Genomic DNA, 14,587 nt, shown 5'->3' with positions numbered 1-14,587 from the left:
ATTTGAGCATACCAATGATTCGAGTATAGGAATGATTGGAATACAGAAATGATCTGAGCATAGGAGCAGCTTGAGTATAGCAATGATTCGAGTTTACAAATAATTGGAATATGCCTATGATTCGAGTGTACCAATTATTCGAGTGTACAAATGAATTATACATACGAGCGGCTCGAATACACCAATGGTTCCAGTATACCAATGGTTTGAGTATACCAATGGGTCGAGTATACCAATGGTTCGAGTATACCAATGGGTCGAGTATACCAACGGGTCGAGTATACCAATGCTTCGAGTATACCAATGGTTCGAGTATTCCAATGGGTCGAGTATACCAATGGTTCGAGTATACCAATGGGTCGAGTATACCAATGGGTCGAGTATACCAATGGTTCGAGTATACCAATGATTCGAGTATCCCAATGGGTGGTTTGAGTATACCAATGGGTCGAGTATACCTATGATTCGAGTATACCAATGGTTCGAGTATAACATTGATACTTTATGTAGTCAAGAAGCGCTTGGATCATACCCAGCAGTTTCTGCTCAATCATAAAACATACCACAGACTTGTAATTTTATGTGTAATCTCAATACCAAAATAAAATTGATTTGTTCATAGCAAAGTAACCAAATCATTACAACACAACACAAAATAACGCGATGTTCATGCCAAGTCCTTCCGACTTTTGCAGAGGCGCGTTTAAACATGATGGAGCGGATGAAGCTGGCCTTTGAGTACGTGCAGAGCAACGAGACTCTCATGGAAATGTACAGGGAACGTGTTCACATGCACCAGATGGCCGTGGTAAGTGGTAGGAACCACAGGCGGCAGTAACATTTACAGAATCTACTCTTTTACACCCCCCCCCCCCATAAAAAGGTACGGTACTGCCGCCTGTGGTATGAACTTGACACAAAATAACACAATTTGAAATAACTTAAACAGAAAAACATAATTTCATAATATTTATTAATAATAAAAACACACAAAAAACGATCGTGATGAAACAAAATATAATAATTGGTTACCATGTTGAATTTTCCTAAAGATCTAAGTTTTTTGGAGATCCTTCGAGATGTTTCGTATATATTTGGCGCACCTCGGTCATTTTCCATCGAAAACATCCTCGGATGCATTTGCCGGTACAGCGGTAGAAGTAGTTCTTAGAATTTGAAATAATAATATTTACTGTGCTGTGTTTTAACTTGTATTTTGTATTACGAATTGATTGCCTGTGAAGTGTCTTATTCCATAAATCATTACGATTCCTTATGGTAAATTCTTAAGGTTTAACCGCAAAATTGAAATTACTTCGCGATCTACTTGCAGCGTAGTTAAATATTAACATATTCTAACATTGTATACCGTCCACAAACATCCGAGTTTTTTTTAATGGGAAGTGTCCGAGGTGGTCCGATTGATATTAAATAAGATAATTTTCGTCTGGCTTTGCTACATATGCACCAGTCAGGGGAATAGCGGGGACTTTGACTTTGGTCCAGCCAATACCGTGTAAAATCCCCGCCCTGCGGGAACAAACTGCTGGTAAAATCCCCGCCAAATGACCCCGCACCCCGGGATACCTAGGTAAGGCTCATTCCTCGCTTTTTTCGGAGCGAAAACAAAACCACCGCATTCACTCGGCACTGCGGGGCCACCTGGAAGGTATAACACGGCCGATTTTCCCCGCTTTTCCCGGTCTACCTCTGGACACGGGGTTACAATTGACTGGTGCATTTATCACACTTTGTTTGAAAAATAAAACACTAAAAAAATGATAAATATCTATAAGAATAAAACAGGTCCTGCGGCATTTATCAAAAATATATTTATATATTTTAGCGGATACATCTTGAACTTTTATCAACGAAAAGCAATGCATGTGTTTTGTTTTTAGCTGAAACATAACTCCCGTCAGAGGCGTACTACAGCAGCTAGTTTCCTCAATAACTGTGTAAATTCGTACCAAAAGTCTTCAACACCACCCACATCCGGTGAGTGTGTATATTGATCAATATCCGGTATGTAGCAGGTCTATCATCGGGGTAAAATTAGTGGTTCCTGCAATCCATATCCGGGCACTCACACGGAACATTTTCGCGAACGTGAACAGGTTATTTTGCGTCAGTAATATGCAAGCATACTAGGTAAGTGTATGGCGGGTCATAGGGCACTTAGCAATTGTCTCTATTCGGAACTCCACGGCCAGTTTCCATCGAAAACAACCTCGGATGTATGCCGGTACATTAGTAGAAGTAGTTCGTAAAATTTTAAATAATAGTATTACTCTCACAGATTTACCATTCTAACAACTTTTTTTCATTTTTTTGTCTTGGAAAGAGCACATTTTTGCGTAAATGTCTGCAAACCAATGATAAATGATTGCTGACAAAAGATCAGAGCGTAGATTTTTATATTTCCGTTCGAAAATTAATGTTTTATGGCTTAAACCGTTACTAACGGTTTAAGAAAAATGCATAAAACAAAGATTTTTTTAACTTAAATATAAAAATCTGCGATCCAATTTTTGTCAGCAGTCTAATATCAATGTTTTTTTTGGATTTCGCAAAAATTGGCTCGTTCCAAGACAAAAAATAAAAAAAATATGTCAAAACGTTCAATCTGTGAGAGTGCAGCTTTAACGTGTATATTGTGTATCTTTGTTAAAAATGATTGCCAGTGAAAAGTATCATTACATATATAATTAATATTTCCAAGAGTAAAGTCGTTAAGTTTAACTGCTTAATTGAAATCACTGTGTACGCGATCTTCGTGCAGCGTAGTTAAATGTAAAGATTTCTGACATTCTAACCCGTCTATAAAAATCAAAGGTTGTTTTCGATGGAAAAGTAGCCGAGGAGTTCCGGATGCAATTGTCTCATCACCTACTTCCGGTAATCATATGGCGTGTCATCGGGGTTAGAGTTAAATGGCTACGACAACTTTATCCCAACTTTATATATAAATTTGATTATAAACAGTTCACATGAGCTTAACATAAGACCTTAAAGCTGCACTCTCACATATATACCACTTTTTTATTTTTTGTCTTGGAAAGAGCAAATATTTGCGTAAATATCTGCAAACCAATTAGACAGGATTGCTTACAAAAAATCAGATCGTAGATTTTCATATTTCCGTTCGAAAATTAATGTTTTATGGCTCACTCACCGGCTTAAGAAAAAAACAAAACATCAATTTTAGAACTTAAATATAAAGAATTGCGATCTAATGTTTTGTCAGCAGTCTTATTTAACCGGTTTCCATGGATCTCGCTACAATTGGCTCGTTCCAAGACATAAAGATTGCCAAAACGTTTAATCTGTGAGAGTGCAGCTTTAAATGTCAGTTGTTTGTAGTACCGGGTTACAGAGTTTGCCATGGTAACAAGATCGTGAGACAAATTCTTGTAAAGATTGGATAATTTAGATACAAGCAAATCTAATAAATTTCATACGTGTAGAAGCAGAAAATAGCAAATTTTTTTCAGTCAAAAAAGTTATTTTACTTAGTTTTTTTTTACCTCGGTTGTGACCCGTGGTGACCCATGTGAGAACCCCTTTTAAGTCACGTGATTTTTCACCCTGAATAACATTGGTTGTGACCCGTGGTGACCCATGTGAGAACCCCTTTGAAGTCACGTGATTTTTCACCCTCGATAACATTGGTGACAATTTAACGCTTTAATTTTACCGTCGTGGTTTAAGTCGACATCGCAGCACACATCTGGTGAAATATGGCAAACCTTCTTGCTCAGTGGCGTAGCTACATATAGGCCTTGTAGACCTGGGCCTACATCTTTTTGAAAAATGACAAAATTTAAGTAACCCAAAAATGCAATAAAAACTAATAACTTCTTAAACGCTTTGAACAACTCAAAAGTTTGTTTTATTCTAACCAAAGTTTGGTGTTTATTTAAACTACGTGCAGGGTGTATTGCTTGATTTTATTGTAGTCATTGCAAATATAATTAAGTGTGTGTAATGCACATATTAAAGTGCCCTAACTCACATAGAACCATCGGGCCTACAAGTTTTTTAGGCCTAGCTACGCCCCTGGTGGTAATACGAAGTCGACTGCAAAACCTCCATCCATTCAACTTGCATTCTTGGCTTTGTGGGGCTCATTTAACTATATTAGTTTACAGTGACACTCTTATTCAAAATCAATACATACACATGTATAACAAACATAAATTTTGACTGATAAACCTTTAAATACTTACTAAATAATGCATTTATTGAAAATGGTGAATGCTAACTTATTTTAAGTGATAAACCCTCAAATGCATTTATGGAAAACATTAACTACAGATAACAAGATTGTAACTGTGTATTTAATAGCAGAAATGGCAAAAATAGTAAATGATTGGTGAATGCTAAAGGAGTTACTGTGGACTACTATAGTCTCATAAGGTAGAAAAAACGTGTTTTTTGCTCATTTTTTTTTTAGATTAAACTCGATTTCCTTCATAAGAACTATTGTTTTGGACATTTTTTTTTTTATCTTTTTTGGAATATTAAAACAATATTATTAATTGTGGTATTAAATCTTATTTGGGAGTAATAGTGCATCTTTAATCATAATTTATATACAGTCGAACGTCGTAAGCTCGAACTTCTATGGATCGGTAAAAATACCTTGGCTAGTTCGAGCCAAGCGGGAATGCTTACTTTCAGTAAAAAGAAATCTGTCCTTTACGTCAAGTTCGAGCGAACGAGGAACTCGAGTCAAGCGAGTTCGAGCCAACGAGGAACTCGAGTCAAGCGAGTTCGAGCCAACGAGGAACTCGAGTCAAGCGAGTTCGAGCCAACGGGGCTCGACTGTATATGCACAATATACAGCTTAATACATCAACATATACTATTGTATTGATAAACATTTGGGTTAGCTCACACGTAAAAACGACATTCGTGTCTGTGTAGACATTTTATAACTATATATTCAGGAGATCCAAGCAAGCTGGACACTTTAACTGTCATTGAAAATAACAACGTCATGATCAATTCACATGTAACATAAACGGAACAAAACAATCAACATTGATTTAGAAATTTTGCTTCGATGTTATATAAAACCAAAATGCGTATGTGTCCGCTCGTGTATGTCCAATTTGATATAGTCTATACGGTCGCTGACTGCAGAACCATGGTCATTGAGTTCCTTTCATGAGGCCGACGAAAACAACATTTTTATCATTCTATGTTCTACTTTACTTTGTTATCTTTGTATGTATACGTTTTTATGCCCCCTTTTGAAAAAAGTGGGGTATATTGTTTTGCACATGTCGGTCGGTCGGTCGGTCTGTCTGTCGGTCGGTCGGAATACCAAATGGTTTCCGATCAATAACTTGAGAACGCTTTGACCGAGGGACCTCATACTTGGTATGTGTATTGGTCATCACCAGCAGATGAACCCTATTGATTTTGAGGTCAGTGGGTCAAAGGTCAAGGTCAGTGTGACCTTTACATGAAAAACGGTTTCCGATCAATAACTTGAGAACGCTTTGACCCAGGAACCTCATACTTGGTAGGTGTATTGGTCATGACCAGCAGATGAACCCTATTGATTTTGAGGTCAGTGGGTCAAAGGTCAAGGTCAGTGTGACCTTAACATGAAAAACGGTTTCCGATCAATAACTTGAGAACGCTTTGACCCAGGGACCTCATACTAGTTCTATTTTGACCTTCTTTTCGTTCAAATTTATCGGACTTGTTTTACTATTTATTAAATGGTTTTAAAAGCGAACCTTATGGGTCGATGCACAGTTTTTGTTTGATTTTAATTCGAAATGATGTTTTAATACTTTGGCGTTAACGATCAAATAAAAAATGATTTTTGTTCTATAATAGATGAATACATATCAGCGATATTTTGGCTCTTTTTAACTGCGGAATTGGTGGCCACATTTGAATTGTTAAGAGAAAAAACATTTGCAAGGGCTTATACGTTTATCAGTACACCCCTCATATACATATTTATTATATTTGTATTATAAAAGTCAAATAAGGTAAAAAAAATGCATTGAAATTAAAACTCTTTTTTTTCATCAACCTATATTGTGCACGTTTAAGTACATTGTATATTGCACGTTGGGATGAAAATAAGGCATCATTTCCGATAATATTCGAAACTGAAATTTAAACTTTTAAACTTATTTATTTTACAGTGAATGACCTCCGACCTGAGGACATAACAATTGTTGCAGCTCTTGGCGATTCACTCACGGTATGAATATACTGCTAGTATGAATACACTGCCTGTATTTATATACTGGTGGTATTTGTATACTGGTGGTATGAATATACTGCCTGTATCTATATACTGGTGGTATTTGTATACTGCTAGTATGAATACACTGCCTGTATTTATATACTGGTAGTATTTGTATACTGGTGGTATGAATATACTGCTAGTATGAATACACTGCCTGTATTTATATACTGGTGGTATTTGTATACTGGTGGTATTTGTATACTGCTAGTATGAATACACTGGCGATATGAATACACAGGTGGTATGAATACACAGCTTGTATTTATATACTGGTGGTATATTATTATTCTTTTAGTTTAGACTGCCAGTATGAATACACTGCCCGTATTTACATACTTGTGGTATTTGTATACTGGTGGTATGAAACACTCACGGTATGGATACACTGGGGGTATGAATACACTTATAGTATGAATATACTGGCGATATGAATACACTGGTGGTATGAATACACTGGCGGTATGAATACACTAGTGGTATGAATACACTGGCGGTATGAATACACTGGTGGTACGAATACACTGGTGGTATGAATACACTGGTCGCATGAATACACTGGCGGTACGAATACACTTATAGTATGAATAGACTGGCGATATGAATACACTGGTGGTATGAATACACTAGCGGTACGAATACACTTAAAGTATGAATACACTGTCAATATGAATACACTAGCGGTATGAATACACTGGTAGTATGAATACACTGGTGGTATGAATACACTAGCGGTATGAATTCACTTACGGTATGAATACTCTAGCGATACGAATGCACTTGTGGTATGAACACACTAGCGTCATGAATACGCGTAAACTGGTCGCATGGATACATTGACAGTATGCATACTCTCACAAAGAGAATACACAAGTGAACAAAATATAAATGCACATGACAAGGAAGTTGTCAATAGAAACCACAATGATCTAAGATTTCCATATATAGCGGAACCGCGACGTTGCATAATTGTTTCACTTAATGAAATGTTATAAGATACTCTTCCTTTAACAGAACTGTTTCTTCGATAATTGGAAATGTAAAAGTGTTGGAATATATTTCGATTGTGACTATTGTAATTTGATGTTTAGGGAGGGCGATAATTGAAAATAATTAAAAAAATAAACCTTACCTTTCGATCTTTTGAGCAAATATATACGATAGACTAACCCTGTAATAATCAGCATTGTATGTTTCACACATTTAATGTTTCAACTTTCTGTAAGAAGCATTTTCCCTTACAATTAATATGATAAAGAAACGTGAAACAAAACGGCGGATTGAGGAGGGCGCATCCCTCCCCTGCTCCGTACCAATATACTTGACCAAGTGATTTTTTGTATCCAATATACTATTCTTAGGGGAGCGACCCATATCCCCAAAATTTATTTAAACCAAACACTTTTCGATCCTGAAGGAAAGAGTGCATATCTAAATTTGCGCAACCGCCCCCCCCCCAAAAAAAAAAATGGAATTAAAGAAAAGAAATAATTAAATCGATCCCCGGGACCGCCCTGTGTTTGGTAATATGCTCGCTTGCCCTACTGCGTTCATACAGCATAAACGCAAGCATTAATGCGATAAATACTCTATTACATTTTAAATAATTATTCATTAAAATTAGCAGACTCTTCTGCAATTGTGTATTTTTTCTTAAATAAGTGTTACTGCAAAGATTCGTTTGTATAAAAGAATAGTTGATATTTGTAACGTCATATATCATTTCTCAAATAACATCGCGCTAATGCAATCGGAGTGCAATCTTGAAATAAACAATGACCTCATCGCAATGACTCATAACTCATATGAATGTCAAGTTTAATCCCTTTAAAGGACTAGTAGGCCAATGTAACTGTTATAGTTTGAGCACTTGACGTCTTAAAGCCACGTTGGTGTCAACCCAAACTCAGTTTCAAAACGCCATTTGTTGGAGACATTAACTACTGCATCGTAATTTCCCCAAATAAGTGATAGTTCAGTTCAACTGATGGTTTTCTGCCGTTCCACTTTTCACGAACTTATTAACTGTAATTTCTATCAGAGAGAAAACTATTCCTTAAATGATGCTGTTATGCCGGTATGGTAGTTTTGTATTTTTTAATATTTTTAAAATATGTTTTTGTTAGGTTCGAATATCGTAATGGTAGTAATGAATTGGTTCTCATACATTTCTATTATGTCCAATATTTTTTTTTATTATAGGCTGGCAATGGTATTTTAGGGACCAACATTTTGGACTGCATGAAAGAATACCGTGGGCGATCATGGAGGTACAGTATAATTCTAAATTAGACATATGTATGCCCGCTACAAAGTAGACGGGGCATATGCAACTGATGGTCGGTTGATCGGCTGGAATTGCCTTTTTCGCGTTTAAATGGATTTAAAGGGACTAAACAGCAGATGGTCACAAAATTAGCAAATACACTTCTCAGAACAAGCCCAGAATTGTCAATACAAGTTTAAAATAGCGCATAATGGTTTCCCAGTTTAAAAAGTGTATATTTAGCATGTGGAAGTCAGGTGATTAGTACAGATATATATATATATACCGATATTTTTTAATTCACTGGTATCTACGTGGTAGACAAACAGTAAATTTCGAATTGGAAAAATACGCAAAAAACTGCGAAAAATACATATGTCGTTAGCGATGTGATACATCAATAACAAAGATTCAATGCGTTGTACTCAACACTATCAATTTTATGAAAGTTTTTACTGGAAAGAAAATGCAAAAGTATCATCTGGTAACTTGTCCCTTTAAAAAACGGCTTTGCGTAGATTCATGAAACTCCTTCTGTAGGTTACATTGACCAGTAATTTACCCATATAGTTTTGGGCTCAGAAGTTCAAGGTCATTTCAAAAGTGTTATTTTAACGTTATCCGCGCAATAATGTGAGAACGGTTTCACCTAGGACTATGCAATTTTAGTTATAGATCGTTTTGGACGGCCCCTACTGTTTTCATTAACCTCCTGTGGTAGGTTGTCCCTATTGTTTTCAATTAAGTAAGTCAAACGTTAAAGTCACACATTTTAAACTTTGTATCTTGTGTTTTTTTTCATTTTTTGTTGTTGAACTTTTTCAGGCAAAATTATATATGGGTATACTTATTTACTAGGGTACTAACATAGGGTATTCAGTGCCATCTTTCCTGATAAGCATATGCTCTTGGATATTAAACTAAGGTACTTTGACATCTTGTCTGATGAGCATATACTCTTTGATATTAAACTAAGGTACTTTGACATCTTGTCTGATGAGCATATACTCTTGGATATTAAACTATGTTACTTTGACATCTTGTCTGATGAGCATATACTCTTGGATATTAAACTATGTTACTTTGACATCTTGTCTGATGAGCATATACTCTTGGATATTAAGCTAAGGTACTTTGACATCTTGTCTGATGAGCATATACTCTTGGATATTAAACTATGTTACTTTGACATCTTGTCTGATGAGCATATACTCTTGGATATTAAACTATGTTACTTTGACATCTTGTCTGATGAGCATATACTCTTTGATATTAAACTAAGGTACTTTGACATCTTGTCTGATGAGCATATACTCTTGGATATTAAACTATGTTACTTTGACATCTTGTCTGATGAGCATATACTCTTTGATATTAAACTAAGGTACTTTGACATCTTGTCTGATGAGCATATACTCTTGGATATTAAACTATGTTACTTTGACATCTTGTCTGATGAGCATATACTCTTTGATATTAAACTAAGGTACTTTGACATCTTGTCTGATGAGCATATACTCTTGGATATTAAACTATGTTACTTTGACATCTTGTCTGATGAGCATATACTCTTTGATATTAAACTAAGGTACTTTGACATCTTGTCTGATGAGCATATACTCTTGGATATTAAACTAAGGTACTTTGACATCTTGTCTGATGAGCATATACTCTTGGATATTAAACTATGTTACTTTGACATCTTGTCTGATGAGCATATACTCTTGCATATTAAACAAGGGTACCTTGACATCTTGACTAATGAGCATATACTCTTGCATATTAAACTAGGGTACCTTGACATCTTGACTAATGAGCATATACTCCTGCATATTAAACAAGGGTACCTTGACATCATGACTGATGAGCATATACTCTTGCATATTAAACAAGGGTACCTTGACATCTTGTCTGATGAGCATATACTCTTGCATATTAAACAAGGGTACCTTGACATCTTGACTAATGAGCATATACTCCTGCATATTAAACAAGGGTACCTTGACATCTTGACTAATGAGCATATACTCTTGCATATTAAACTAGGGTACTTTGACATCATGACTGATGAGCATATACTCTTGGAAAATAAACCAGGAAGATATCTGTTCACTCTTATCTGATGAACTTATGCTCAATGATATTTAGCCGGGACACTGTCTGAACCATACTCTCTTATAAGGATATTTTCTTTAATACTAACTTAGGATACAGTTAGTGTTATCTTGTCTTATGAGCATATACTCTTGGATATTAAACTAAGTTACTATGACATCTTGTCTGATGAACATATGCTCTTGGACTATAAACCGGGGGTACTGTCTGTTTAAGATTGTCTGATTAAATAATGTTGTTTATTTATATTCTAACTTATATAAAGTTTTACCTGTCATTTTGGCTTATCAGCATATGCTCTTGGATATTCAAGGATGGTGCCTGTGCCATCTTGGCTGATGAGCATGTGCTCTTGGATATTATACAAGGGTACTGCCTTTGCAGTCTTTCCTTAGGAGAATTTTCTCTTGGATATTATAATACTGTCCTGCCTTTGCCATTTTGTCTGACCGGCTTAGCATGCTCCTAGGTATGTTACTAGAAAATTTGCCATCATGTTTGAGGAAAATATGCTCTTGGACATTACACTAGGGTACTGTCTGTGTAATCCAGTCGGATGTGCCCTTTTATATATTTGAACTAAGGTACTGTGTGACCTTGCCTGACAACCATATATGCCCTTGGGTATTGAACTGTACTGTACTGTACCGTCTTCTTTGATATGTTTTAGATAGTACACTACGAGCATACTATTAATAATAGTAAGCTTCGAATATTTGTTTTAAACCATGCACATGCTATGAACTTTTGATACAGTACTTTAAAATTAACGTCTATTATATTCGTATTAAACCACGCCAGAAATAGTTAGTTTGTGATGGCATATTTTTGGACTTTATATTTCCAATATATTTTTCAGTATTGGTGGTGATGAAAGCTTTCAAAAAGGGGTTCAGACGCTTCCTAGTAAGTACTTTTATCACTTTCAAAACATTTCAAATAGTACTCACTTTTTATTTGTTTCTAATATATCTTTTTTCTATAGTGTTTTTCGAAAAACAAATCATATTCACTGCCAACAAAGCGCTTTTGCAAAATTAACGCGTTGCCACCGCGGGAGAGATTGCGTCATCGCGGAAAATCGCGTCGATTTATTCCGCGGTAGACAACGCGGGGGTGCGCGTGATCGCCGCGTTCATCTGCTGCTATCGCGTACGACTTCCGAAAACATGCACGCGGTGTATCACTGTGATGCGGCTTACCGCGATATGCAGGTATTTTGTCAGGTAAAGGTGGTACAAAGAGAAGATTGTACATGTAAATTGAACCGTGCCCGCCGAATGGATTTCATTTGATTGCGAGGGTAGACAATCTCATGACCCAAACTTGATAATTATGACGCTGGAATATTGAGTGTTTATTCAAGGATTTTTTATAAGTATATTGACTCTTTATTCAAAATCACACAAGTTTAATGAGGTCATTCAAAATTCAGGTTTTTTTCACAAGGTGACTATAAGTATCTTCCATGGCCGAGAGTGTAAGATAGGTTCATTCCGACCCGAGCGTAGGGTGTTTTGCGGAAACGAGGTTAACCGAGTTTCCGCAAAACACCCTGCGCGAGGGTCGGGATGAACCTATCTTAAACGAACGGCTATGGTAGATGCTTTTTCTCCCACCTCAGTTAAACAGAATTAAGTAAAAATGTATTTTTTGCTGGAACTCTTTTATGCTTAGTGAAAAAAATTGCGTATGGATATGCGATAATACGTGGTTGTCATGGATATGCGCGTGGTGATTCAGATTATGTTTATGCTCAAATCGCTCTTTAAAAAGTTCTATGGAGAGTGAAGCATTATTTCTTGAATGGTGCGTGAAAACTGTTTTATGGTGACATTTGAAGCGAGAAATAATTATTTATCTTTCTAAATATTGCCACAAGACAAGGTTTCCACGATGCTACAGAGGCCATTCTTCAACAAGGGAGGTAATTACAATGTGATGAACAAGGAGTTCCATACGGGCATTTTATCTTCGCCCGTGGGCAAGATAAGAATTTCTAGCATGGTTAAATTATTGGATCTACTTATCTGGGGTGTGAGAAAATATCGTCTTAATACGTTCACAGTTGCAAAGCATAATTTTTTGAGATTTGTAGATTACGGGTGAGTTTGTATGAGTTTTATAAAACTAACTAGAATTATATGTTTAGGACGGGAACAAAGAAAAAGCCTTCAGATAATTGACAGCTACCTTAATAACCGTTAATTAACTCTTTACAACGCCGCGTATCGCGGTGACTCGACGCGGTGGAACGCGCGGGAAATTATACATATGAACGCGGTGGGTATTATGCTTCAATCGCTGCATATAGTGAAAAATAGATTAAAAGGATAACGTCCGCGGTAAAGAAAAATCACGGCGATGTGCGAAATGTGCAAAAAAAACGCGTGGTTGGTAGTGCTCCGAAATTGTTGAAACTCGCAAGGGCTGCCCCCCCCCCCCTCCCTAAAATCTTCAAAGGTTACTTTTTATTTCAATATAGGATAAGAAAAGTAATAAAATACGCACAAAATGCACCATTTCCGAAAAGAAATTGTAAAATTTTCCAAACCCTTCTGCCCACGCATTAAACCAAATAAATTTCGTTTCTGAGGGAGGGGCGTAAGCAAACTGGTACGCCCCTAAGTTACTCCTCCTCTAACTTCAAATCCTGGATCCGCCCCTGAAAATTTATTAACAACTTGACAATTTAGTCATATACATATAACATCTAGTCATTTGGAGCTCCTCGGCCATTTTTATAAAATTGATCCTCGGATTTATATGGACGGTTAACAATGTCAGAAATCGGTACACTTTCCCTACGCTGCAAGTAGATCGCGTAGTAATTCAATTTTAGCATTTAACCTTAATGACTTAACTCTTGGGACTCTTAATTACGTTGGTAATAATACACTTCACTCGCAATCAATTTAAACTTAGATCTACAAATACAAGTTAAAACACTACATTTAATTAATAATATGGTTAAACAATTTACGAACTACTTCTACTGATGTACCGGCATACATCTGAGATTTATTTCGTAGAAAATGGCTGAGTGGTTCCAAATGCGCATCTAGTATATAGCTATTCACTTGTCAAAACGGCACACGTAATGACGTTCAGAGTGGTTAATTGGCCCATCTCTCTGGCACAAACAGACTATGGGTTCGAGCCCAACAGAATGCATAGTCTATTGGCCTCTATAAAAGGAACTCCGTTTTGGTTTCTATCAACAAAGCGAGGTACAGTCGAACCACGTTGGCTCGAACTTATAGGGACCGGCGGAAAATAAATCGAGCCTCGGAAACTTCGAGCCAAGCGGGAATTCTTACCTTCAGTATAAAGAAAATGGGCCCTTAACATCCAGTTCGAGCGAACGAGGAGTTAGAGTCAAACGAGTTCGAGCCAACGGGGTTCGAGCCAACGGGGTTCGACTGTATTAAATGTGCGACTCATATCAGCCGACAGCTGTCTAAACAATCAAGCTAAAATGAATGAAGTATGATTTACACAACCTATTTTTCTATAACTTGCTAAAATTAGACGGTCGATATATTTCTATGCTTACCACTTGTTTCAGACATACTGAAACTATTCAAACGCGAAGGCAAATACCTCCAAGGTGCCTCTCTCGGACTCTGTGACACTTCAAACCTAGGATGTTCTATATTCAACGTCGCCGTTGCGGGACAGACCTCACAGTACGTTATTTCTCCGTTTAAACGTATATTTGTTTAAAGGTTACTGTTGTCATTTTGGTTTCCATTTTGTTTTAATCATCATAACTTTGATCATTACTTAAGTGATGTTTCGATGATCGATCATAATCGAAAATTGATTGGATGGGTATGAAATCGGCGAGAAATCGATTGTATTCGGTCATTATCGATCATCCTTTCAACCGACACTTTTTTCTTTTTTTTCTCTCGTTAATTGCGTTC

General features: G+C 36.6%; 1 protein-coding gene across 1 annotated transcript in view; it reads left to right on the top strand.

Moving 5' to 3' along the window:
• The window catches only part of LOC128237813 (phospholipase B1, membrane-associated-like), a 36,755-nt gene that overhangs the window by 4,336 nt on the left and 17,832 nt on the right, over positions 1-14,587 (top strand). Inside the window, exons 2-7 of the mRNA XM_052953399.1 lie at positions 696-808; positions 1,902-1,998; positions 6,174-6,232; positions 8,480-8,547; positions 11,518-11,564; positions 14,227-14,347. Of these exons, the coding sequence (XP_052809359.1) occupies positions 696-808; positions 1,902-1,998; positions 6,174-6,232; positions 8,480-8,547; positions 11,518-11,564; positions 14,227-14,347 (505 nt within the window). The remainder of the gene's footprint in view (positions 1-695; positions 809-1,901; positions 1,999-6,173; positions 6,233-8,479; positions 8,548-11,517; positions 11,565-14,226; positions 14,348-14,587) is intronic.

The sequence above is a fragment of the Mya arenaria genome, chromosome 1 (genome assembly GCF_026914265.1).
Source record: "Mya arenaria isolate MELC-2E11 chromosome 1, ASM2691426v1".
NCBI classification, from domain to species: Eukaryota; Metazoa; Mollusca; class Bivalvia; order Myida; family Myidae; genus Mya; species Mya arenaria.
Note: the sequence above shows the minus strand (reverse complement) of the source record. Positions and strands in the feature narration are given on the sequence as shown.